The sequence below is a fragment of the Pistacia vera genome, unplaced genomic scaffold (genome assembly GCF_008641045.1).
Source record: "Pistacia vera cultivar Batoury unplaced genomic scaffold, PisVer_v2 Contig2, whole genome shotgun sequence".
Taxonomy (NCBI): domain Eukaryota; kingdom Viridiplantae; phylum Streptophyta; class Magnoliopsida; order Sapindales; family Anacardiaceae; genus Pistacia; species Pistacia vera.
The window spans coordinates 993,918-1,018,114 of NW_022196001.1; the positions used below are offsets into that span (position 1 = coordinate 993,918).

Genomic DNA, 24,197 nt, shown 5'->3' on the forward strand with positions numbered 1-24,197 from the left:
GAGGAAGAAAGAGCTCGGTTGTGGAAAAGTATTGAGAAGCAGAAGAGGGCATTGGAAGCGGACCTTGAATTATTCCAAGGGTGGGTCACTTCATTAACTGATCAGATGAAGTGACAAAACCTGGAAATTGAGAAGAAGGCTGCTGATTGGGCGATCTAGGCCATTTATGCCCTCTGACCAAAGAACCAGGACATAGACCTCACCGACCTCCCGCCCGACTATCAGAGCATCCTTGCTTCCATGGCGAAAGCTGATGATGCGATGGAGAAGGAAGGTCAAGGGCCTTATCTGGAGGATGATCAATCGGAGGAGTATGTTCTAAAGGACCCAATAGCTGACCAGGCGATCGACGACCAGCTTGGGGATACCGAGGTCGCACCCTCAGGGTCTAGAGGTAGACACCAGTGATTGCTTCTGCTTTTTTTAGAACCTTGCTTTTGATTGTCTTTGCACTTCTTGTTTTTGTACTCAGTATCATATGAATTAAAGAAATATTTTCAAGCCATTAATAGCACTTATAATTTTTTGTACTCCACAAATATTACATATGCGAATAGAAAGATACATTCTAGCCACTTGTGATAGTACTTATAATTTTTTGTACTCCACAAATATTACATATGCGAATAGAAAGATTGTAAAAACATTGTGACGAACAAGATCACACAAGATAAATTTTACTTAACAGCTATCTTATTTACAAAGTTTACAAGAGAAATTTTTACAAGGAAATTAAAAGAGCAAGTTCAGAATTACTAGTAATAGGGGCGAAGATGCTCAGCATTCCAAGCTCATGGTAACTCGGAACCGTTAAGCCTTTTGAGATGATACGTCCCTGGTCATATCACTTTGGTGATGCGGTATGGGCCTTCCCAGTTCGGTCCCAATACCCCCGCACTCGATTCCCTTGTACTGAGAAGGACTTCCTTCAAGACTAGGTCGTCGACTTGAAAGTCTCTTCTTTTGACCTTAGAGTCAAATAATCTTTTTACGTGCTATTGGTAGGATGTTATCCTTAATTGAGCTTTGCCGCGGTGTTCTTCGACTAAGTCCAAACTTGCACACAGAAATGCTTCATTGTTTGTTTTAATGAACAGGTCTCTCCGAAGTGAACCAGTCCCTACTTCCACTAGGATCATTGTCTCATAGCCGTATGCTAGTGAGAAGTGCGTTTCTAAAGTAGAGGTCCTCAGAGTTGTCTTGTATGCCCATAAGACTTCTGGGAGGTCGTCGACCCAATTACCTTTGGCAGCACCAAGCTTGGCCTTTAGAGTGTGCTTAATGGTTTTGTTGATAGCTTCAACCTGACCATTAGCTTACGGTCTTACGACTGAGGCAAACTTTTTATGGATCCCCATCTCATCATAAAATTACTTGAATTATTTATTGTCGAACTACTTCCCATTATCAGAGATGAGTGTAAGAGGAATTCCATAGCGGTACATTATATTCTTGAAGACGAATTCCCTAAGCTTCTTGGTAGTGATCGCGACCAATGGTTTAGCCTCGGCCCACTTGGTGAAATAATCCACCGCGACCACAACATACTTGACCCTTCCCTTTTCAGTTGGTATGGGTCCGATAAGATCAATTCCCCACATGGAGAATGGCTAAGGGCTGGTCATGGTTGTCAACTAGTGAGAAGGAGCTCGCGGTATGTTCGCGAACCACTGGCACTTGTCACACTTATTTAAAAATTTGAAAGTGTCTTCCTAAAGTAGGGGCCAATAGTACCCTGGGTGAAAAAAATTGTTGGCGAGGGATCATGCGGCAGTGTGATTATCGCAGATCCTTTCATGTATCTCCCTTATGATAGTCCGCTTTATTGGTTATACATAGAAGGAGATGAGTGCTAAATCCTCGCTTGTACAATTGATCTCCTATGAGTGTGTAACGAGCAGCTCTGGTGCATAGGGTTCTTACCTCAGTCTTGCCATTGGGCAAGGTCTTAGCTCAGAGATATTGAACGATTAGGGTCATCCAGGAAGTTGACTCTATTGTGGCCACGACCTGTTCGGGCGAGCTAATACTAGGGATCTCTGTGTACCAAACATGAATACTTTTCGATGCATTTAAGTCTAGCAACAAGGCCATTCTTGCAAAGGCATTTACGACAGAATTCCTGTCTCTAGGAATCTGCATGATCGTGAAGTGCCTAAAAGACTCAAGTGCGGCCTTTGCTTTCTTCAGATAACTGATCATGTTTTCTTCCTTGTCCTGATATTCTCCCAAGATTTGATTGACAACCAACTAGGAGTCACTGTGAATAATGATCGCGGTTGACCTTATTTCTTTTGCCAATCGTAGACCAGCGAGCAGCGCTTTGTATTCAGCCTTGTTGTTTGTAGCTTTGAACCCAAACTGAAGAATATCATCGATGCGAGTCCCTTTGGGACTGAGGAGGAGAAGGCCTGCCCCGACTCTTTTCCTGTTCGAGGAACCATCAACATAAAAGCTCCAGGTTGATAAGTTTTGAACAATTTCCTAGGTGACTTTGCTGGTTTGCTACTTGGATTCCTGATTCAGGGTATGTGAGAACTCCGAAATGAAATCAGCAACAGCCCGCCCTTTAATGGTTGCCTTCAGTCTGCACTACAGATCGAACTGACTTAGTTCTATAGCCCATTTGAGCAACTTACCCGAAGCCTTCGGCTTCTAAAAAACTTGCCTGAGCAGATAAGCGTTCAAGACATGGATTGTGTGGGCATGAAAATAAGGTCGTAACTTTCTAGAAGTGATCAGTAGGGCATAAGCTAATCGCTCCCTTTTTGGATACTGCATTTTGGCGTCCAGCAATCACTTGCTAGTGTAACATACCTGCCATTGGACTCTGCGTTCTTCCCAAATGAGAGCTGCACTGACCGCATGCTGAGAAAAGGTTTGGACAGTAGAGGTGGCTTTCCGAGATGCTCTTTTATGCTCTAAAAAGCCTATTCACAGTTCAGAGTCCATTCAAACTTTTTGTTGGCCTTGAGTATACTGAAAAATAGCAAGCAACGATCTGTTGCCCTTGATATGAAGCAATTGAGAGCCGATATTCTCCCATTAAGACTCTGAACCTGTTTTCTGTTGGTTGGGCTTTTCATATCAAGGAGAGCTTGGATCTTCTCAGGATTGATTTTTATTTCTCTCTGGTTAACCATATATCCCAAGAATTTTCCCGAAGATACTCTGAATGAACATTTGAGAGGATTAAGTTTCATTTTATACCTTCAGAGTATGCTAAACATCTCAACGAGATGCGCTATGTGATTAAAGCGATATGCGATTTGACTAGCATGTCATCAACATAGACTTCCATTGATTTTTTGATCTACTTGGAAAATATTCGGTTAACTAATCGCTGATAAGTTGCCCTTGCGTTTTCCAAGCCGAAGGGCATAACCTTATAACAATACAACCCCAGATCTGTAACAAAGGAGGTATGCTCTTCGTCCGGTGCGTACATCAAAATCTGATTATATCTCGAGTAGGCATCTATAAAACTCAACAACTCGTTCTCGGAGGTGGCATTAACGAGCTGGTCGATTCTCAGCAAGGGAAGGTTGTCCTTCGGATATGCTTTGTTGAGGTCGGTGAAGTCAACACAAGTTTGCCACTTTCTGTTAGGTTTCTTCACTAAGATCGGATTTGTAACCCAACTCGGATAAAGTGCCTCTCATATGGACCTATTTAAAAGGATATTATCTAACTCGATTTTTAAGGCAGCATATCGCTTGGGGTCCATTGCTCTTCTCTTTTGGTGAACCGGCTTGACCATACTGTCAATATTCAGTGCATGGCAAATAACATTCGGGCTAATCCCGATCATGTCAACATGAGTCCATGCGAACATATTGATATTTTTTCCGAGGAAACCCGTCAGGTCATTGGTGAGCTGAGGGTTGAGATTACTCCCGATTCTCAACACTCGAGTCGACTCGCTCTGGTTGATTGATACCTCGGATAAGTCCTCGATCGGCCCACTGTGAGGGCATTATCCATGTTATCCTCAACCGGGCCGCGTTGTGGCTTGATCCTACTGATCGCCATTGCTTGCTCGGGGATGCCAACTAGTATTCATTTTCCCTTGCACTACTCTTACATAGCAGTTGCGAGATGCGAGTTGAGATTCGCTTACTTCTCCTATCCACGTCGGGGTGGGAAACTTCATCTTCAGATGGTAGATTGAGGTGACTGCCTTGAAGCTTCTTAGTAGAGGACAACAAAATTCCATTAAAGGCGAACGGAAAATCTACTACCAAAAATTCGGTCATTTTGGTCATGTCATCAGTTTTTCCCAACATGATTGGAAGCAAGATCATTCCCCTGGGAATCAAATGATCCCTGGTGAAACCATAAAGAGGGATGGAGGCAGGCTTAAGATCTGCCTTGTCCAATTTCATCTTCTCGAAAGCTCGCTAAAATAAGATATTCACGGCGCTTCCATTGTCCACCAACATCCTGCGAACTTTGCACCGGCCTATTTCAGGCGCGATGACGAGAGCATCCTTATAGGGATGATGCAATTGCACTGTGTCTTTCTCAGAGAAGGTGATCTCCTCCTTTTTGCGAACCTTAGCGGGTCGCAGCGTCATGCTCATTACACTTATAGGGTCATGACAGGCTTCTCGAGCATACATTTCCTGGGCACCTTAAGAATTCCCTACGAGGTGTGGTCCTCCAAAGATGATTGCCACACAGTAGAGGCCTTTGTGACCATGATGCTTTTTCCCTAGTTCCTCTTGATTTTCTCTCGAACGGGAGTTGAGTCATCGACATACTCTTTGAAGTGCCCTTGCTTAATGAGGTCCTCAATAGCCTGCTTGAGAGCTTGACACTCATCGATGTGATGCTTATTGTCTCGATGAGAACGATAGTACTTTTTATTGTTTCTGGCTGTAGGGGGGGGGGGATTCTTCATGGGTTCTGGCTTTTTGAGAAAACCGGCTTCCTCTGACTTATCCAGAATGGCTGATACTGAGGCATTCAAAGGAGTATATTGATTCTTGTAGCGATCGCGATGAGGAACTGGGGCATAAGATTTCTTGGGCTCAAATTGCTGCTTCTTTTCTTTCCGCTGATTGTCATTAGCCTATCTGGGATCAGCCCTCCTATTGTCCCCTCGGTTGGGAGCACTGCTCGAAGGATTGGGGTTGTGGGGATTGAGAGTAGCCACGGAACTTTCAATAAGGAGATACTTTTTAATGAGGTTGTAGAAGCGAGTGAGGGAAACACCATCATCGGATTGCAGTTCCTTCCACAAATCTATCTGTGGGTGAACTTCTGCAACAATGAGAGTCCAAACAGACTCTTCGAGAGTATAAACCACTTTGTGGAGTTTCCTGTGGAACCTGTCTATGTAAGACTGGAGGGATTCATCCTCTCCTGCCGTATATTATTTAGATAGCTTAGCGGCATTAAGAACTTCCTGTTCGCCTAGAAGTGTCTTAGAAACATCGAGCTCATTTGAGGCCATGAGCTGACTGATCCCGCTGGAAGTGACCTAAACCAGCGCTTGGCATGGGCAGCTAGTGTTACCACCAAGTAACGACATTTTGCCAAGTCGGAGACTTGGTAGAGTTCCATGAGGTCGTTGAACTCGTATAGATGATCTTGCAGATCGGAATTCCCATCAAATGCTCCTACGTCAGACATCCTAAATCTCAATGGGAGAAGAGCAACTAACACTACTGGGGAAAAAGGAGACACCTCAACGACCTTCCCCTTCTCATTTTGCTAAGCTTTAAGCTAATCCAGTGCTCACTGTAGTTACTCAATCTAAGGTAGCGGAGCTCCTTGAATATCACTTTCCGCAATGTGGGTTTGACCCTCACGGTTGTGGTTGAGGAAAGACCGCAAATCAAACTCTTTCTCGGCTCTGTCAGAAGCTCTAGCAAACCTTGACACATGCTGGCTGGAGCCTGTGATGGCATTGAGTGATTCGGGAATTTTCCCGATCTTCTCTGTGGTATGAACCGACTCGCGGACAACGGGAATCCCCTACGCGACGATGATCAAGGTTGTCGTTTCGACAATACTAAGAATCTCCCCGCCTTACACTTTTATGGTAGTGTGCACGTGATGTGGCATGGGACGGCTCATGCTGCGACATGTCGCCAAGTCGCAGTGCCATGGGTATTCTACCTAGTGCGCGATTGGTGTTTGTTAGGAAATGATCAAGTCATGGCAGCGGAAAACAAAAATTATTTACAACATGGATCGTTCCTTAGAACCAAGATCAGGGCACAAATTTACAGTTTATGCATTAGATTAGAATCTGCAGAAAAAAATCAGTTTAGAGTTAAGAAATCATACGCACGTTTGGAGGCTCCTTTAATTTGTCTCTGAACGGGTTTCGCTACCGACCCAAGAATAGGATCGAACTAGCGGTAGTCCACACGAAGCTAACCCCAAGGAACTAAAGAGGGATTTGCTAGATCCTCTTTAGCCTTAAGAACCAAGAATAAGAATCAAGTGTTATTTGATTCAACCCAAAAGCAATATGGCGTGGGAAGAAGAGAAAGGGGGCTGGAGTTTTTAATTAAATGTCAATGATTGAATTGTTATTTAATTTACAAAGTGTTGCACTTATATAGTGCACACTTTGCCCTATTCCATCATAGAATAGGCTTGGGCTCCAACCCCAACACCCCGTGTGTCCAAACATCCCATTTAAGATATTTTGTAATTTTAATTTATCATTATCTCAATTAATATATATTTACAATATATATATTATATTTTAACAACAACGATAATTTATTTAAATATATGCGAACACATATTTAAATGTAATCTCACCTATTTAATTCTAGTATCAAATTAAATAAAGGCTATGACCTCAACAAATTTAATTGCACTGTGAGATTACGAAAATACCCTTTGGCCTAAAAAGACAAAAACGCCCTTTTTATAAACTGATTCTTAATTTATTTTCTATGTGTGTGATTCATAGGCTCCTTATCATACTGATAGTGTGTAGTATCACGATTAATACCAATTAATCATCTCACTATACACAGACCAAGATTGGCCCCTAGAAAGGCATCGTAGCCACCCGGTAGATTCGGATTCAGCGAAGCAACTACCTGTCAACAATATGGTTACATTACAGTCCAATCATTTCATCATCTGTTATCTCAACGAGACCAAGGCATAGAAATAATGTCAACCTCAGTTACTCTCGATATGTATGTATTTAGTTACTGGACCAATGACCTGAATTATAAACTAGATCGAGTAACAACTCAATCCCACCGTGGCCACAATTTTAGTGTCATTGCCATTTACTGAATTACGCCACTGTTAGAGTCATGAAAGTGACTCTATTTTGGTGATAAAAGGACCCTATGTGTCATTAAAATGAAATCATATTGAGATAATCAAATAATTTATGAATTTATTCACAAAAATCGCATCCTAATATTTTTCTTATGAATTTAACATGTTTGGAATGATTTTGGAAATTGTATGAATTGATATTAGGTTGTGGTTTATTGATTAGAGTTATTTTTTTCTCATTTATGCCATTCAGGGGTCAAATTGTTATTAAACTTGGGGTTGATTTTGTCACTTTTCAATCATGTAGGGACCAAAGTGATATTTTTCACTTTATGTATAAAAAGAACGCGAAGGATCGTGAACGAGGAGCCTTGTTCATCCATTTTTCTGGCGACTGTTTGTTTTCTTTTCCGACGTACTCCGGCGACGCTCCGCCTTCCATTTACACCGATCATCATCATCTCGTCGACACCACCGTGAGACATGTTTCACCGCTGCGACCTTTCGCATTCCAGCCGTGATTTCACCATTTTTCGGTTAACTCTGACAATGGTTGGGCTCCATGGTGGTCAATCTAGCTTCCCCACAGCCAGATCTATCCATTCCAAGCTTATCTGCGTCGAAACCACCGGAATCCGCCATCACCGCTGTCACGCCTCTTCACCTTCTAGCTGTGATCTCTCTCATTTCTGGCGACCTTTCATCTTCCCATGACCTGATCTAAACTCCCCATCACCAGATCTCATTTCCATCACCATTTTCCGGAAGACCCGCAGGAAAACTAACGTTTTTCGGCGAGTGTGACTGTTCATATTCTGGGCTATCTGTTGGTCATTTTCACCCCTTCTTCACATCATATCACTGTCGGTTACTTCCTCTCCACCATGATCAGCTTCGTTTCCACTGTTCCAGCCTCCATCAACACCACCATGAGTGGCTGAGTTTCCGGTTGTCTGTTACAGCGTAGGCAAGATCGAGATTGACTCTACTGCTCTTCTCATCAGCTCTCAACTAGTTGGATGAGCCTGATTGTAGGACATTTGGTAGTATTGTGTTTCAAATTATATTTGTTTTCATTTCATGTTTGATTTCGATACTTTAATATGGTTTGAGCATAATTTGTGATGAATATAGTTATCCATTGTGATTTAATGTTTTCATAAAACTGGCTCAATGATGAACGTTGTTTGAGATAATTAAATGATGAATATTCTTTTCATTACTTCGCATCGATTGTAATTGAGTTGTGTTCAGATTTAATTTCATTTCTACTATTGTTGCGTTTATTGTGAAGTTGGTTGATGGGAAGATACGTGTTGACAAATTGTATTTGTTAATCGCGTACCAACTAGTGGTATTGTATTGTAGCGTTTATTGGCATTCAATGATAGTCTTTAACCAATCAAATTTGAGTGATCGGGTGAGACATGATAGATTATACCTAGAGTGCTGGAAAGCCATTTCATTGATTTACCTTGCCTTGTAGGTTTAGGGGATTGTAGAGGGTGGAGGAGAATTGTGTGAATTGGTCTGGTGTCGAACCAAAATCGTAGCGACAACGTTTTTATTATAAAGTCTTCATTAGTTTTAATTTCACACTTTTATTATTTGCATTCAATTTGTTTAGTTTAATTAATCAAAATTACCAATTTCATTTCCGCTACTCAAATATACATTAGGTTGTTAGTCTTGCTCTTTGTGGATTCGACCCTGCTTACCATTAACTATGGTATTTAGGTTTAATTTTGTGACTATGACGACTGGTTCAACAAAATTTTAGCGTCGTTGCCGAGGAGCAATGTGCTTTTGACTTTGTGTGTTTGGGTAGTCATTAGTTTTTATTCTAGGTTTATTTTAGTTGTTGTTTTTGTTTGTGTTATTTTCTTTGTAGTGATTATTTGTTTGGGTGAATTGTTTAATTTTTGTGTTTCGTTTAGTTTGTCTCTTTGCATTTTTAGTTAATTATTTTCTTTTTAGGTTGTAGGCGTAATTTCATTTTTACTTTGTTTTATTTCATTTTCATTGGAATAGTTTCATTTTTGTTTGTTTTTGTTTTGATTAATTAGTCATAGCTTTTGCCTTATTTTGCATAATTTGTTTTTATTCCTAGGATTTAATTTTTGTTCTTAGTATTAATTTCTTTTAGGTTGCATTGATAACTTTGGTTTTGATTAAGCGTATTTGTTGTGTGAAATTTTGTTAGGTATAGTTTTATTAGATTTTAGATTTGTTTTAGTTTTGTTTCGTGTGCTTATTAAAATTTGTTTCTTAGGATTTGCATTTAGCTAATTTTCTTTGAGATTGTTGTTGCATTGCTTGTTGAGCCTTTTATGTGTTTGATTGATGAATGCAAACTAGAAGGTCTTGTAACGAAGAGTTATTATCTTTGAATCTTGAAATTGAACGCACTTGTAAGAGGAATAGAAAACAAGCACGTAGGATGGTTGACCAGGATAAGCCCGTACATGTGCCGCTTAGCTAACATTTCATACCCACCACCTACACTTTAGCCTCATGTATCCGTATCCCCAATGTTATAACACAACACTATAAAATCAAAACTAGTGTCATCCAATTGCTGCCAATTTATTATGGGAATTTAAATGAGGAGCCATATAAACACTTAGATGAATTTTTAGAGGTTTGCTTCATATTTAGACTTTAATATGTGAATTAAGATGTTTTGCGCTTAATTTTATTCCCATTCTCACTTAAGGATCGAGCCAAACAGTGGCTCAATTCTTTGGCAGTAGGGTCCATGATCTCTTGGGCCCAAAGGCAACAAGGATTCCTAAAAAAGTATTATCCCATTGGTAAAACCAACAGCATAAAACGAGTCATCACTAGTTCCACTCAACTAGATGGCGGGGAATTTTATGAGAGTTGGGAACATTTGAAGGAAATACTTAGGAAGTGTCCCCGTCATGTAGTCCTTAGGTGGCAATTAGTTCGTAGTTTTTATGACGGACTGACCGAGAGGCATAAGAATATGGTAGCAAGGACGAGAATGAGTTATGGCAACTCTTCGAGACCTTAAGTGAAAATTCAATGCACCACATTTCTTTTTTTACGATGCCTATCTCAGGGCAGCCATCCAAGAAGGGTGGCGTGTATGAGGTGTCACGGTTAGATAACATTAGTTCCAAGCTAAAGGTGTTAGCCCACCGGTTTGACAGGTTTGTATCTATACAAGGGCAACCCTCTACACAATCATCTCAGAATAGGGCGAACCAGGATGTTTTTGCCATGCACTCCACTCTTGACCATCCAATTGAGGAACCCGCCCCTGCCCTTTTGAGGAGCAAGTGCAGGTTGCACAAGGCTTCCAGAGATGGAGCTATCCATACTCGAACACGTATAATCCTGGGTGGCGTAACCACCCTAATTTTTCATGGAAGCCACAACCACCTCAGAATGTCCCCAATAATATGTCATACAGGAACAATCCTTCTAATCAGCAAAGCAATTATAGGGAGCAACCTTCGATCCAACCACCTATCCAACCTAGGATCCCACCTCCCGTTTAGCTGCCTACTACAGTGTCTAGTTCACTAGAATCAATGATGGCTCAAATGCTCCAAACCATGCAGGAACAAAAAACGACATGAATGCTAGGTTCCAAGATTTAGAGCAGAATACCCAACTTCTACATTCTCATTCCCAACCCATTAGTAAGCTAAAGACCCAGATTGGTCAAATAGCCGAAGCAGTCAATAGGAGGGAACAAGGCCAATTGCCTAGTCAAGTCATAGGTAACCCTAGTGGTTCTTCTCAGCACAGAGGGTTTTCCAAACAAGCTAAGGCCGTGATGACTCTTCAGAGCGGCCGAGAGCTAATTAAGCCTGAGAGGGAAGTAAAAGTCTAGGGTAGAGAAGAGGAAAGTCTAGGTAGGGATCAAGCCAAAGAGAGTGAGAGTGAGCCACTTGTAGAGTCAAGTGTTCAAAGACCTGGTAAGGAGACAGTTGGGGAGAATGAACCATCCCTTGCATCATACATACAGAGAGCACCCTTTCCTCAGTGCTTAGAGCCCCTAAATGTTCCCACTATTAGGAAAAGCGCTAGGATAGAGGAATGATTGAGTTGTTTAAGCAGGTGCAGATTAACATTCCACTATTAGATGCCATCAAGCAAGTACCTGCTTATGCCAAATTCCTCAAAGACTTGTGCACGCAAAAGAGGCGAATGAAATCTCACACATCCAAGACTGTGCATTTACCAAAAAATATAAGTGCGATTATCTCGAACCACCTTCCCTCGAAGTTAAAGGATTTTGGAGCTCCTATTATTTCCTGTGTGATAGGTATTGTCACAATTGATAGAGCACTCTTAGACTTAGGGGCGAGCGTGAACTTATTACCCACTTCCATTTATGAGCAGTTTAACTTAGGTGAGCTCAAGTCTACTGAAGTCATCCTGCAGTTAGCTGACCGATCGGTCAAAATGCCTAGGGGCCTAATTGAGGACGTGTTATTTAAGGTTGAGGAACTATACTTCCCGATGGATTTTCTTGTCTTAGACATAGAGTATACGAGTAGTGGAAGTATGCCACTGATTATTTTAGGGAGACCTTTTCTAGCAACGGCAAATGCATGCATTAACTGTAGATCAGGAGAGATGGAAGTATCTTTTAGGAATAGGAAACTGAGACTTAATGTGTTTAATGCTGGTTTAGGACCAATTTGTGAGGACGATAACGAGTGTTTCATGGTTGATGCTATTGACAGTCTAATGGAGTCTAGTAGAGGCTCAGGCCCCACAGATGCTATATGATGATGCAATTTACACACTTATGAATCCATTTGTTGAGGAGATATGTAGCTTGAGTGTCGTGTCTGAGATTCAAGAGGTTAGTGCCTATATGGCCAGGTCGCCCACTCTAGAGCGTCGACACATCAAGTATAAACCCTTACCAACTTTGTCTAAGATGACACAACCAAGGTCGATTGAGTCTCCACCAATCTTAGAGTTGAAGGCCTTGCCTGATACTCTAAAATATGTTTTCCTAGGACCAACAAGACCTTTCCTGTGATCATTGCCACCAACTTAGATAGTGAGCAAGAGAAGAGATTAGTGGTGGTCTTAACAGCACATAAGGAAACAATTGGTTGGTCGGTAGCTGATTTGTGAGGGATTGGCCCTTCTTTGTGCATGCATCGTATATTTTGTGAAGAGAATGCTAAACCGATGCATGAAGCTCAAAGAAGGTTAAACCCGAACATGAAGGAGGTAGTAAAGAAAGGGGTGATCAAATGGCTTGATGCGGGTATCATTTACCCTATATCCGACAGCCAATGGGTGAGTCCGACCCATGTTGTACCTAAGAAGAGTGGCCTCACCATTGTTGAAAATGAAAAAGGTGAGCGAATTCCTACCCGTACTCCCACAAGATGGAGAGTTTGCATTGACTATAAGAAGCTCAACCTAGCCACTAGAAAGGATCATTTTTTGCTCTCATTTATTGATCAAATCCTAGAAAAATTTGCAGGCAGACTTTCTATTATTTTCTGGATGGCTATTCCGAATATAACCAAGTACCAGTTGCCCTCGAAGACCAAGAAAAGACCACGTTCACATGTCCTTTTGGTACGTTTGCCTTTCGTCGCATGTCCTTTGGGTTATACAATGCACCAACAATGTTTCAAAGGTGTATGTTATCGATATTTTCTGACATGGTATGTCAATTCCTTGAAGTCTTCATGGATGATTTTTATGTGTTTGATACATCTTTTGATGATTGGCTCGAAAAACTTGAGTTGGTGTTGAAACGATGTAAAGAGACAAATCTTGTTCTTAGTTGGAAAAAGAGCCATCTCATGGTTCAAGAGGGAATTGTCTTAGGTCATGTAGTTTCCAAGAAGGGGATAGCAAGGGATAAGGCAAAGGTAGAGTTGATTTCTCAACTGCCACCGCCTTCGTCGGTCAAACAAATTAGATCTTTCCTAGACCATGTAGGATTTAATAGTCGTTTCATCCAGAATTTTAGCAAGATCTCTAAGCCTTTGTGTGATTTGCTTGTTAAAGATGTGCCATTTGTTTTTTATGACTCTTATATGATTTCCTTTACCATTTTGAAGGAAGCGTTGACCACAGCACCCATTATGCAACCTCCTGATTGGAACCTACCTTTTGAAGTGATGTGTGACGCGTCGGACTATGCCATTGGTGTAGTCCTTGGCCAACGGGGGAATAAAATGCTTGTTATGATCTACTACACAAGCAAGACCCTCTCCGATACTCAATGTAATTACACCACTACAGAGAAAGAGTTGCTTGTAGTAGTGTTCTCCCTTGATAAGTTCCAGTCTTATCTTCTTGGGTCTAGGATAGTTGTCTTTACAGACCACGTTGCAATTAGGTATTTGTTAGACAAGAAAGACACTAAGCCTAGACTAATTCGATGGATTTTGTTGTTACAAGATTTTGATCTAGAAATCAAAGATAAAAAGGGTAGTGATAATGTGGTCGCCGATCACTTATCTAAACTCTTTATAGAGTATGTCCCTGGTCAATGTTTGAATGACTCTTTCCCGGATGAGCAACTATTTGTAATATCTCAATCCAAAGCACCTTGGTATGCCCATACAGTCAATTACCTGGCCGTAGGACAATTACCATTAGGGTAGACCAAAACTCAGAAAGATCATTTCTTTGCAACCATTAAGCATTATTTTTGGGAAGACCCAAACCTTTTTAGGGTGTGTGCAAACCAGATAGTTAAGAGATGTGTTCCCGACCACGAGTTTAGTAGTGTATTTGCATTTTGTCATTCTTATGCTTGTGGTGGTCATTATAGTGGCAAGAAGACCGCTTTAAAGGTCCTCCAGTGTGGTTTTTATTGACCCACTCTTTTTTCGTGATGCATTCTTTTATTGTCGTACTTGTACTTCATGTCGAAAAGTAGGGAATATTGGTGGACGAGATATGATGCCCTTGAATCTTATTTTGATTGTGGAAGTGTTTGATGTGTGGGGTATTGATTTAATGGGTCTATTTCCCTTATCTTTTGGCTTTGAATATATCTTGCTTGTAGTGGATTATGTGTCTAAATGGATAGAAGCCATTGCCATTAGGACCAATAATCATAGGGTGGTTGTCAACTTTGTTCAATCGCACATCTTTAGCCGTTTCAGTCATCTGCGTGCCATCATCAGTAATGGTGGCTCGCATTTTACCAATAGGCACTTTGGCTCACTATTGAAAAAGTACTTAATCACCCATCGAGTTGCCACACCTTATCATCCTCAAACTAGTGGACAAGTGGAACGTGCTAGTAGGGAAATTAAGACTATCTTAGAGAAAATGGTACGACCTGATCGTAAGGATTAGTCGGTGCGTCTGAATGATGCATTTTGAGCCTATCGAACCGCATATTGTACCCCTATTGGCATGTCCCCTTATCGGTTAATTTTTGGGAAAGTATGTCATTTACCTGTAGAACTTGAACATAGAGCATATTGGGCCACAAGGAAATTCAATTTTGATATGACCATGGCCGGTGACTATAGGAAACTCCAACTTTCGGAGTTAGATGAGCTAAGACACGAAGCTTATAAGAACTCTCGCATCTCTAAAGAGAAAACTAAAACTTTTCACGATAAACACATTGTTAGGAAGTCATTCTCTCCTAATCAAAAAGTGTGGCTCTTTAACTCTAAGCTTCGCCTCTTTTCGGGGAAGCTTCAGTCACGATGGGATGACCTTTTTATTGTTCTTAATGTTTTCCCTCATGGAGCTGTTGAAATCCAAAACCCAAAAAGGGGACAAGTTTTTAAGGTGAATGGACAAAGACTTAAAACTTATGTCGATGGCATTAATGATGGAGAGGTGATTGAGGAGTGTTCTTTATTAGAACCACATTAGCCATTTTAGTGCACTGAGTCTGGCTGAATACTTTAAACTTAGCGCTTATGGGAGGCAACCCACTTTTGTAAATATGTTTTTATTGCTTTTATGTTTTTGTTGTTTTTGTCTTTGTAGGAATTGCCATATTTGGAGACTCATTAACTAGTCAAAGGCTATGCTTTCGCGTGCTCCACAAACTCAGTTGGACAACCCCACCATTGTTCCTCAGGTTGTATCTCTCCACCTTATAGGTTGTTATTGTTAGATTTCTTTTTTCTCAAATATGTTGGACGAATTTAATGTTATTGATCATATTGCCATTTGAGATCATTTGATGCTAAGTTAGAGAGGATGTTTGTAGTTGTGGGTCATTGAGGACAATGACATTTTAAGTTAGGGAGTGTTGATTGATTTTTATTTTTGTGGAGTAAGTTGTTGATCATGTTTTTGTGGAGTAAGTTGTTGATCATATTTTTGTGAAGTGTTATTGATGATGCTTTTGTGGAGATTGTGATATTTTTGTGAAGTGTTGTTGATGATGCTTTTGTGGAGATTTTGATATTTTTGTGAAGTGTTGTTGATGATGCTTTTGTGGAGATTGTGTGTTGAATGGATTGTGCTTAAATTTTTGTGGCATGATGATGTTTTTTTTGTTGAAAATATGTTGAATCTTACTCTTGTAAGTCCAAAAGTGGTTAAAGTGAACTAAAGTGAGTTATTTTTAAAAATTTTCATGAATTCATGCATAATCACCATTTAGAAGCAATTGAGGTGCTAGTTGAAAGGTTTTGTGAGGTTTTTGAAAATTGTTTGTTGCAACATGGTTTTAAACGTTGAACTATTGGTTCTGCTTTGTGCTAGGTTTGTCCATAATTGTGGTTGGACACCGTTTTGTATAAATGTCATGTGTTTTAGTGTTTATGCAAGTCCCCCACATACTTTACATGCCCATGGAGCAAATTTTCATTTATTATCTTGCGTGTGTTAAAAGTGCTTAAATGTCGCTTGATGATTTGGTTTTGATTTGTAGCCTAGTTGACTCGAATGAGTACGCCCGAGGGGTGTTCTACACCTAATCCCATAAAACTATCTAGCTTGGAAGCGATTGGCCTAAAGCTTGTTACATGGGTTCTCTAGAAAGCTTAAGAAGTCATTACATAGATCATGAGCTTTATAAAAAAAAAGAATAAAGAAATAAATAGTATAAGTCTTGACTTGTAGCCTAGTTGGTTCGGGTGAGTAAGTTCGAGGAGTGTTCCACACTTAATGCCCTATAGCTATCTAGCTTGGGAGTCATTGACCTAAAGCCCGTTACATGGACCTTCTAGAAAGCTTAAGAAGTTGAAAAAAAAAAAAAGTGATGAATGAAAAGAAATTATATGTCAAACTCTTGTGTGGAAAATGAGCATTATGTTGCATGTACATAAGTTAGGGAGTTTTGCATGACATTTTAACATTGTGATATGAATATAAAATGTGTGTTTGAGAAGCTTGAATGGAGATAGACAAATCTTGACAGAAACTTTAGTTCTTTATTTAGGATTGTGTTATTTGCTTGTTATGTTCAAATTCTTCACTTTACCTTTTGATAAATGTCTTGGTTGTTGATGAATATGGTTGTGTATGGTTTTGTGAGAATGTTGAAAGAGTTCTCTTAACTTTACTCGAGGACGAGCAAAGAGTAAGTTGGGGAGTGTGTTAGAGTCATGAAAGTGACTCTATTTTGGTGATAAAAAGACCCTATGTGTGATTAAAATGAAATCATATTGAGATAATTAAAGAATTTATGAATTTATTCATGAAAATCGCATCCTAATATTTTTCTTATGAATTTAACATGTTTGGAATGATTTCTGAAATTGTATGAATTGATATTAGGTTGTGGTTTATGGATTAGAGTTGGTTTTGTCTCATTTATGCTATTCAGGGTTAAATTGTCATTAAACTTGTGGTTGATTTTGTCACTTTTCAATCATGCAGAGACTAAAGTGATATTTTTCACTTTGTGTATAAAAAGAACACGAAGGGTCGTGAACGAGGAGCGTTGTTCATCCATTTTTCCGACGACTATTCTTTTTCTTTTCCGATGAACTCCGGTGACGCTCCACCTTCTATTTGCACCGATCATCATCATCTCGTCGACACCACCGCAAATCACCACTGTGAGATGTGTTTCGCCGCCAAGACCTTTCGCATTCCAGTTGTGATTTCGCCATTTTTTGGTGAACTCTGGCAACGGTTGGGCTCCCTGGTGGTCGATCTAGCTTCCCCACAGTTAGATCTATCCATTCCAAGCTTATCTATCGCCGAAACCACCGGAATCCGCCATCACCGCCGTCGCGCCTTTTCACCTTCTAGCTATGATCTCTCTCATTTCCGACGACCTTTCATCTCCCCAGGACCTTATCTGAACTCCCCATCACCAGATCTCATTTCCACCATCATTTGCCGGAAGACCCATCGGAAAACTAACGTTTTTCAGCGAGTGCGACTGTTTGTATTCCAGGCTATTCGTTGGTCGTTTTCACCCCTTCTTCACATCATATCACTGTCGGTTACTTCCTCTCTGCCATGATCAACTTTGTTTCCACTGTTCCAGCCTCCATTGACACCACCATGAGTGGCTGAGTTCCCGGTTGTCTGTTAGGGCGTAGGCAAGATCGAGATTGACTCCACTGCTCTCCTCATCAGCTCTCGATTAGTTGGATGAGCCCAATTATAGGACATTTGGTAGTATTGTATTTCGAATTATATTTGTTTTCGTTTCATGTTTGATTTCGATACTTTAATATGGTTTGAGCATAATTTGTGATGAATATAGTTGTCCATTGTGATTTAATGTTTTCATAAAACTTGCTAAATTATAAACGTTGGTTTGAGATAATTAAATGATGAATATTGCTTTTCTTTACTTTGCATCAATTGTAATTGAGTTGTGTTCGGATTTAATTTCATTTCTACTATTGTTGCATTTATTGTGAAGTTGGTTGATGGGAAGATACGTGCTGATAAATTGTATTTGTTAATCATGTACCAACTAGTGGTATTGTCTACCAATTGAACTTGAGTGATCAGGTGAGACAGGATAGATTATACCTAGAGTGCCGGAAAGCCATTTCATTGATTTACCTTGCCTTGTAGGTTTAGGGGATTGTAGAGGGTGGAGGAGAATTGTGTGAGTTGGTCTCGTGTCGAACCAAAATAGTAGCGACAACATTTTTATTACAAAGTCTTCATTAGTTTTAATTTCACGCTTTTATTATTTGCATTCAGTTTGTTTAGTTTAATTAATCAAAATTACAATTTCATTTCCACTACTCAAATATACATTAGGTTGTTAGTCTTGCTCTCAGTGGATTAGACCCTGCTTACCGTTAGCTATGGTATTTAGGTTTAATTTTGTGACTGTGTCGACTGGTTCAACAGATAACTTCTCCCGTACCCGGGAGTGATGAATCCTCTGTCGTTCCACCATAGTCGTGATACACTCCTTGATGCAGCCAATCACTATTGTATTGACAACTCTAAATAGAACTGCGTTGGGCTATTGTCAAACTACACCAATCGGTGCACAAGGCACTCCGGTGATCTTAAGTCTAAGGATCACATGTACCACTATTCATTAGAGGATTTGTTCCACAGACACTAGGGTTACCATCCATATGGAATCCTCTGGTGGGTCAGTCTAGTGAACTTGCCTATAGCAAGCACCCATGTGTTGCACCAGGTTGTCACCAAACAACCTTGACAAGTGAGATCAATCACTGCCTTTCGATAGAGTCGTTCAACACTATGATAGCCTTACCGTATTATTTGTGCCCTTACTTGAAAACAATACTGGGGCTACGGACGTTTCTAGAATGGCCACCATATATGCTCATAGGGTTCTCACTATTAAGGTTTGAAACACTTGATACCCTCGTCACAGTTCTATCACTCTAAGGACATATATCAATACATACAATAATGATTTACGCGATATAAATGTCATTTTTATTGATCAATGAACATTATTACAAAGAGCCAATTCTACAATAATTGATTGGCTCTAGGGCACCCACTCTAACAATGTTCGCTGGTGCCTTGGAGCCCTTTGGTCCGCTATGCGCCACTTGCTTTCCCTTTCTTTGACATGCTGCAGTGCATGCGGTATGGGCTTTCGCCCTTTTCTGCGCTTTTACGCGACCTGCAAGCGTTTTTTACTGTGGCACCGCTTTATTGGATTTAGATGGTATGACCCGATCCAATCGGTCTAGCCTTTGGCTAACTGTTTGGAGAGTATTATTGAACCTTTCCAAGTAACTCATGATGATTGGATCGAGCTGCGAGCTTGAAGGAATATCCTCCATGATACTCTACCAGACTGGCGGCACTTCGGGATAAATGTTCTCCTATACCTAGGAAATATCTTTATTGCCATAATTGGTTTCCTTAGATTCAAAACCGCGAGCCATTTGCTGTGGTGGGATCGATTAGTCAGAGATTTTCTGATGAAGAGTGGATACTAAATCAGACCCTTTCTCTAGCACCAAACTATTGAAGCTTGATTTTGACACCAACTACTCGCATGTGTGAAATGCTAAACGAACTTAGAAATCACACGTGATATGGGAATATCAAATGAAATAATAATAAGAGGCGATATTTAAAGTGGTTCGGATGCTCAAAAGCGAATCGTACATCCACTGCTATTGTATTAATAAAAGGGGAAACACAAGTCGCTTGCAGCGAGCTGAGTTACAGTTTAGAGAGAATACAAAGAGAGAGAGAGAGAGAGAGAGAGAGAGAGAGAGAGAGAGAGAGAGAGAGAGAGAGAGAGAATGTAAGCTGTTTTAGAGTAAGATTAGCCAATCCTGCAAATCAGAGGGGAGGCCTTTATTTATAGTAGGAGATATCAAGGTAATGATTACAAATCTGCAAGTGGATAGGTGCCGTGCAAATCCTTCTTTCCGCTATAGCGGTTGCCTGTGTTAGGAAACGATCCAATTACGCAGCAGAAAACAACAATATTTACAACAACAGATCGTTCCTTAGAACCAAGATCAAGGCACAAAAATTATAGTTTATTCAATAAATAAGAATCTGCAGGATTTAGTTTAAAGTTTAAGAAATCATACGCTCGTTGGAGGCTCTTTCAACTTATCTTTGAACGTATTTCGCTACCGACCCAAGTGTAGGATCGAACCGGAGTAGTCCACATGAAAATAACCTCAAGGAACTAAAGAGTGATTTGCTAGATCCTCTTTAGCCTTTAAGAACCAAGAAGAAAAATCAAAGGAATTTGATTCAAGTAAAAATGAAAAACTGGCGTGGAGAGTGTTTTAGGGGCTGGAGCGTTTTCTTTCTTTTCAATGAATGAAATGAATGAGTGAAAAATGAATCTCTTTTATTTTCACAAAAACTTACACTTATATAGTGCAAGTGTAATTGCCCTATTCCCTTATGGAATAGGCTTGGGCTCCAACCCAAACACCCCTTATATCCAAACATTCCCATTTAGATATTTTAATTTTAATTTCTCTTAGCATCGTCCTCAAAGCCAACAACATGGTCATCTACTACAAAGGAGGTGTCTCGTCTCAGTTCCTTCAATCTGTAAAGAGCACTGTCCTTTCCTTCACCCTTATTACCAATATCCTCAAGGCGATACTGTTCACATTTCCGAGAAATATCACCAAGTTTCTGTCTGATCTGTTCGATCTTCTTGCCTATGTTGTGTTGATTGACAGCCTTTTCTCCTTTGGTGAAGAAACTGGACTCTGTGTGACTACTGGAGTCTTTACAGAAAATCGAAGAAAACTTCTTGATGGAAGCAGAAATTCTCCTCCTTTTCGGAGCCTCTTGTTCGTTAATTTTGAGCATAAATGTATCCAAGGCGTCCTCAATGTCATAAGCGACGTCTCTAATGTCAGATACCCACTTCTTTATAACATCATCATCAATTTGTTTTCTTTCTGCATCCTTCAGGAAACATTGCATCCATTCCAGTTCATTCTTTAGCGACTTCACTTCTTGTTTAACTCCTCAGAAAAGCACCGCTTCTTGGATAAGATAATCCCCAATCTTGTTCACCACAAATGAGATCACTGCATCAACCATAGCTCTCAAGTCAACCTACTATTTTTTTCTCTCTCCCTCTCACTCTTTTTGGGTACTACCCAATTCTTCACTGGCTTGATTGATCAAATTTGGGAACCCGGACCATTCTTTGCGCAAAAAGTGACCCTTCGCTTAACAGAAGGGTTTATATCAATCTAATCCTCAAGGTTTGGGTAAATTACCAAGACATCCGCGAGTTTCAAAAATAACAAATACAGTAATACACTCAAAAAATTTATTACCTTATCATATAAAGACACTAGTATCCCTTTGTCTAATTATTTTGTTCAGTTTGATTTCTTTAATTTTTAATTTTAAATATAAAAAGTTGAAATAAAAAATTAAAAGAATTTGAAACTTTGTTGCAAATAAACTTTAATATCCTTTATCTTATTTTATGCACTCTCCTATTTTATTTCATATTTTCATTCATTTTTTAAGTATGTAATTTGATTAAATTTAGGTTTATTTTATCTTTAGTTATTGTATAAAACTAAATAATAATTAAACTATATATTTATATTAATCAAATTTTGTTATATAAATTTTTTAATAAATATTTATATTTATACTAATGAAAATAAAAATTGAAGAAATAAAAATGAAAAAGAATATATAATGAGACAAAAAGTGTTATAGTTTCTATATGAGAAAGTAATTAATTTTTTAGATGTATTTGTCACTTTCTAAAACCTCGGAATACAAGGCACAATTGACATTCACAAGTTAGGATGTTTGATTAAATTGTTAGGTAAGAGCTCCTACCATTGTTTGGCTGTCAACGAAGACCAAGATATGACTGTCGTTGATGAGCAGATGTGACCGTAGATCTGACATTTTTGGGCCAGATCCATGGTAGATCTGGTTAGAAAAGGTCAGATCAATGCACGACTGGCCATATCCAACCAATCATGTGCTATTCTGACAGATTCTGACCATCTTTCGGTGGTGGTGGCTGGTTGTCAGGAATATGTGGGTGGGTGGAGGTGTTTTTGTTAATTTATAAACTTTTATTGTTTTTTGTGTTTTGTTAAATTAACAAACTTAAGAGGTTAAAAAATATTTTGAATTGAGCAGAATAAAATTAGATTTTGAGAATATTAAAAATAGAATTTGATAGAATAATATTTTGAATAACTAAACAAACAGCCTTAATTATTTGATGTATTTTATTGAAAAAAATGATAAAAAATTAATTTTTTTAATATATGGAGATGATAAATTCTCTCTGTGTGGTGACAATCGTGACCGCGTCCACAAACCAAAACTTTATCCTTATTTTCCACACTGCTATCTCTTTTGTCAAAGTTTGTCAATAAAGAGAATCTTGGCCTCCATCCTCGAATTTCGCAATTGCATAAATATCACATAGACACCCAAAATTTACTTGAATTTCCAAATCTTCTAACATGGTTTTAAAAAAATCACAAATTCCTTTGATTTTAAAAATATTATCTAACTCACCCCCGATAATTTGAAAAGATTTTGGGATGATTAAAAAATATTAAAATATGAAGCAATATTGGATCAAATTTCCCAGAATGCTTATCAAACATGAAAAAAAAAAAACAGAACCAAAAAAAAAAAAAAAACTACCACTAATACCATGGGATGCGCATTTCTAGTCTAACATAATTAATTAGTATAAGGTATTATCAATTATGTTATTCAAAATGATTGATTTTTGCCTTGTCTTACTATTGCTTGTCCAAGTTGAATTATATAATTTTTTGAAAAGAAAACCATAGGAAATATTCTATGGCCACACTACGTCAGATCAAACCTTCTATGACTAATATGGCCTTGATTTGGCAACGTCTGGCCAGATCGAGGCCCACACGGCCAGATCAAGGCCGGAATCGTTGATCTTGTCGTTGACACTATTGGCCTCCTTTTTTTGGCTTTATTTTTTAAATTTTTATTATATTTTTTTCTTTTTTTAGTAATTTGAATTTATTTTTTAAAAATAAATAATTTCAAATTATATAATTACTATTCTACCCTTAAATAAATTAAATTAAATTCTAAAATTCTGTTTATTATCTTTTAATTAGATTTTTGCAACTTTTATGGACTTATTTACAATTTTTAAAAAATTTATAGTTTAATTAATAATATAATATCTCAAAAATTTAGGTTCATTTATTTTAGTATTTTGGATAGTGTTTTTGGAAAAGTAAAAGTTAGATTGGAATAACGAGGTAGGATTTAAAAATTAACAAAAACACTCCTTAAGTTTGTTAATTTACTAAACACTTTTGTAATAAAAACATTAAAAATTATAAAAATACCCCCATCCACCCACCCATTAAATACCGACAGTCGGCCACCACCGCTGGAGGGTTATCGAAGTCGTCGTATCAGTGCACGACCAATTGGATCTGGCCAGTCGTGCTCCAAGATGACATTTTCTAGCTAGATGCATTGTGGATCTGATAAAAAAATGTCAATTTTATGGCCAGATCTGATCATGTTTGATCGTTAATGACGGGCAAAGATATGACCGTCATTGACAACCAACAATGGCCAAAGATCTGGGACTGAAGTCAAGGGAGAGTTTCCTAGTATTTAAAAGGGCAAGACCAAGATTATATGGGACTGAAGTCAGCATTATCTTTAACTCAATATTACTTTCACCCTATCATTAATTAGCCTTCAATAATCTTATCAAAAGCCCCATCATCCATTTAAATGAGGATAAAATTGTAATATTATATTATATGTAATTAAAAAGTGAATTTATATTTGAAAACCATATTTTATTATTAATTGAAAGATATTCTTACAAAAAAGTGAAGTACCAAAACAATTCTAATAATATATCAATTCAAAAGTTAAATAAAAATGATACAATATAAATCAAATATCATAAAAGATCTATTTCAATATACCAGTTTCCCACTTATTATTTGACACGTCTACAAAAAGATATAGAAACATAGTGAACGTGTCGCGATGGGTCTACCATTTTGTAATTGATTTCTAAAATATTA

General features: G+C 38.9%; 1 protein-coding gene and 1 pseudogene across 1 annotated transcript; both read left to right on the top strand.

Moving 5' to 3' along the window:
* The first annotated feature begins 11,334 nt into the window (after positions 1–11,334).
* On the top strand, positions 11,335–12,033 carry LOC116128366. Its single transcript, XM_031414077.1, has one exon. The coding sequence runs from the start codon at positions 11,335–11,337 to the stop codon at positions 12,031–12,033; it is 699 nt and encodes a 232-aa protein (XP_031269937.1).
* Positions 12,034–12,187: 154 nt separating this feature from the next.
* LOC116128367 lies at positions 12,188–14,616 on the top strand (annotated as a pseudogene).
* The last annotated feature ends 9,581 nt before the right edge of the window (positions 14,617–24,197 follow it).

Coding starts and splice junctions, on each gene's coding strand:
- LOC116128366 (XM_031414077.1), top strand. CDS start 11,335: ATGATTGAGTTGTTTAAGCAGGTGCAGATTAACATTCCACTATTAGAT.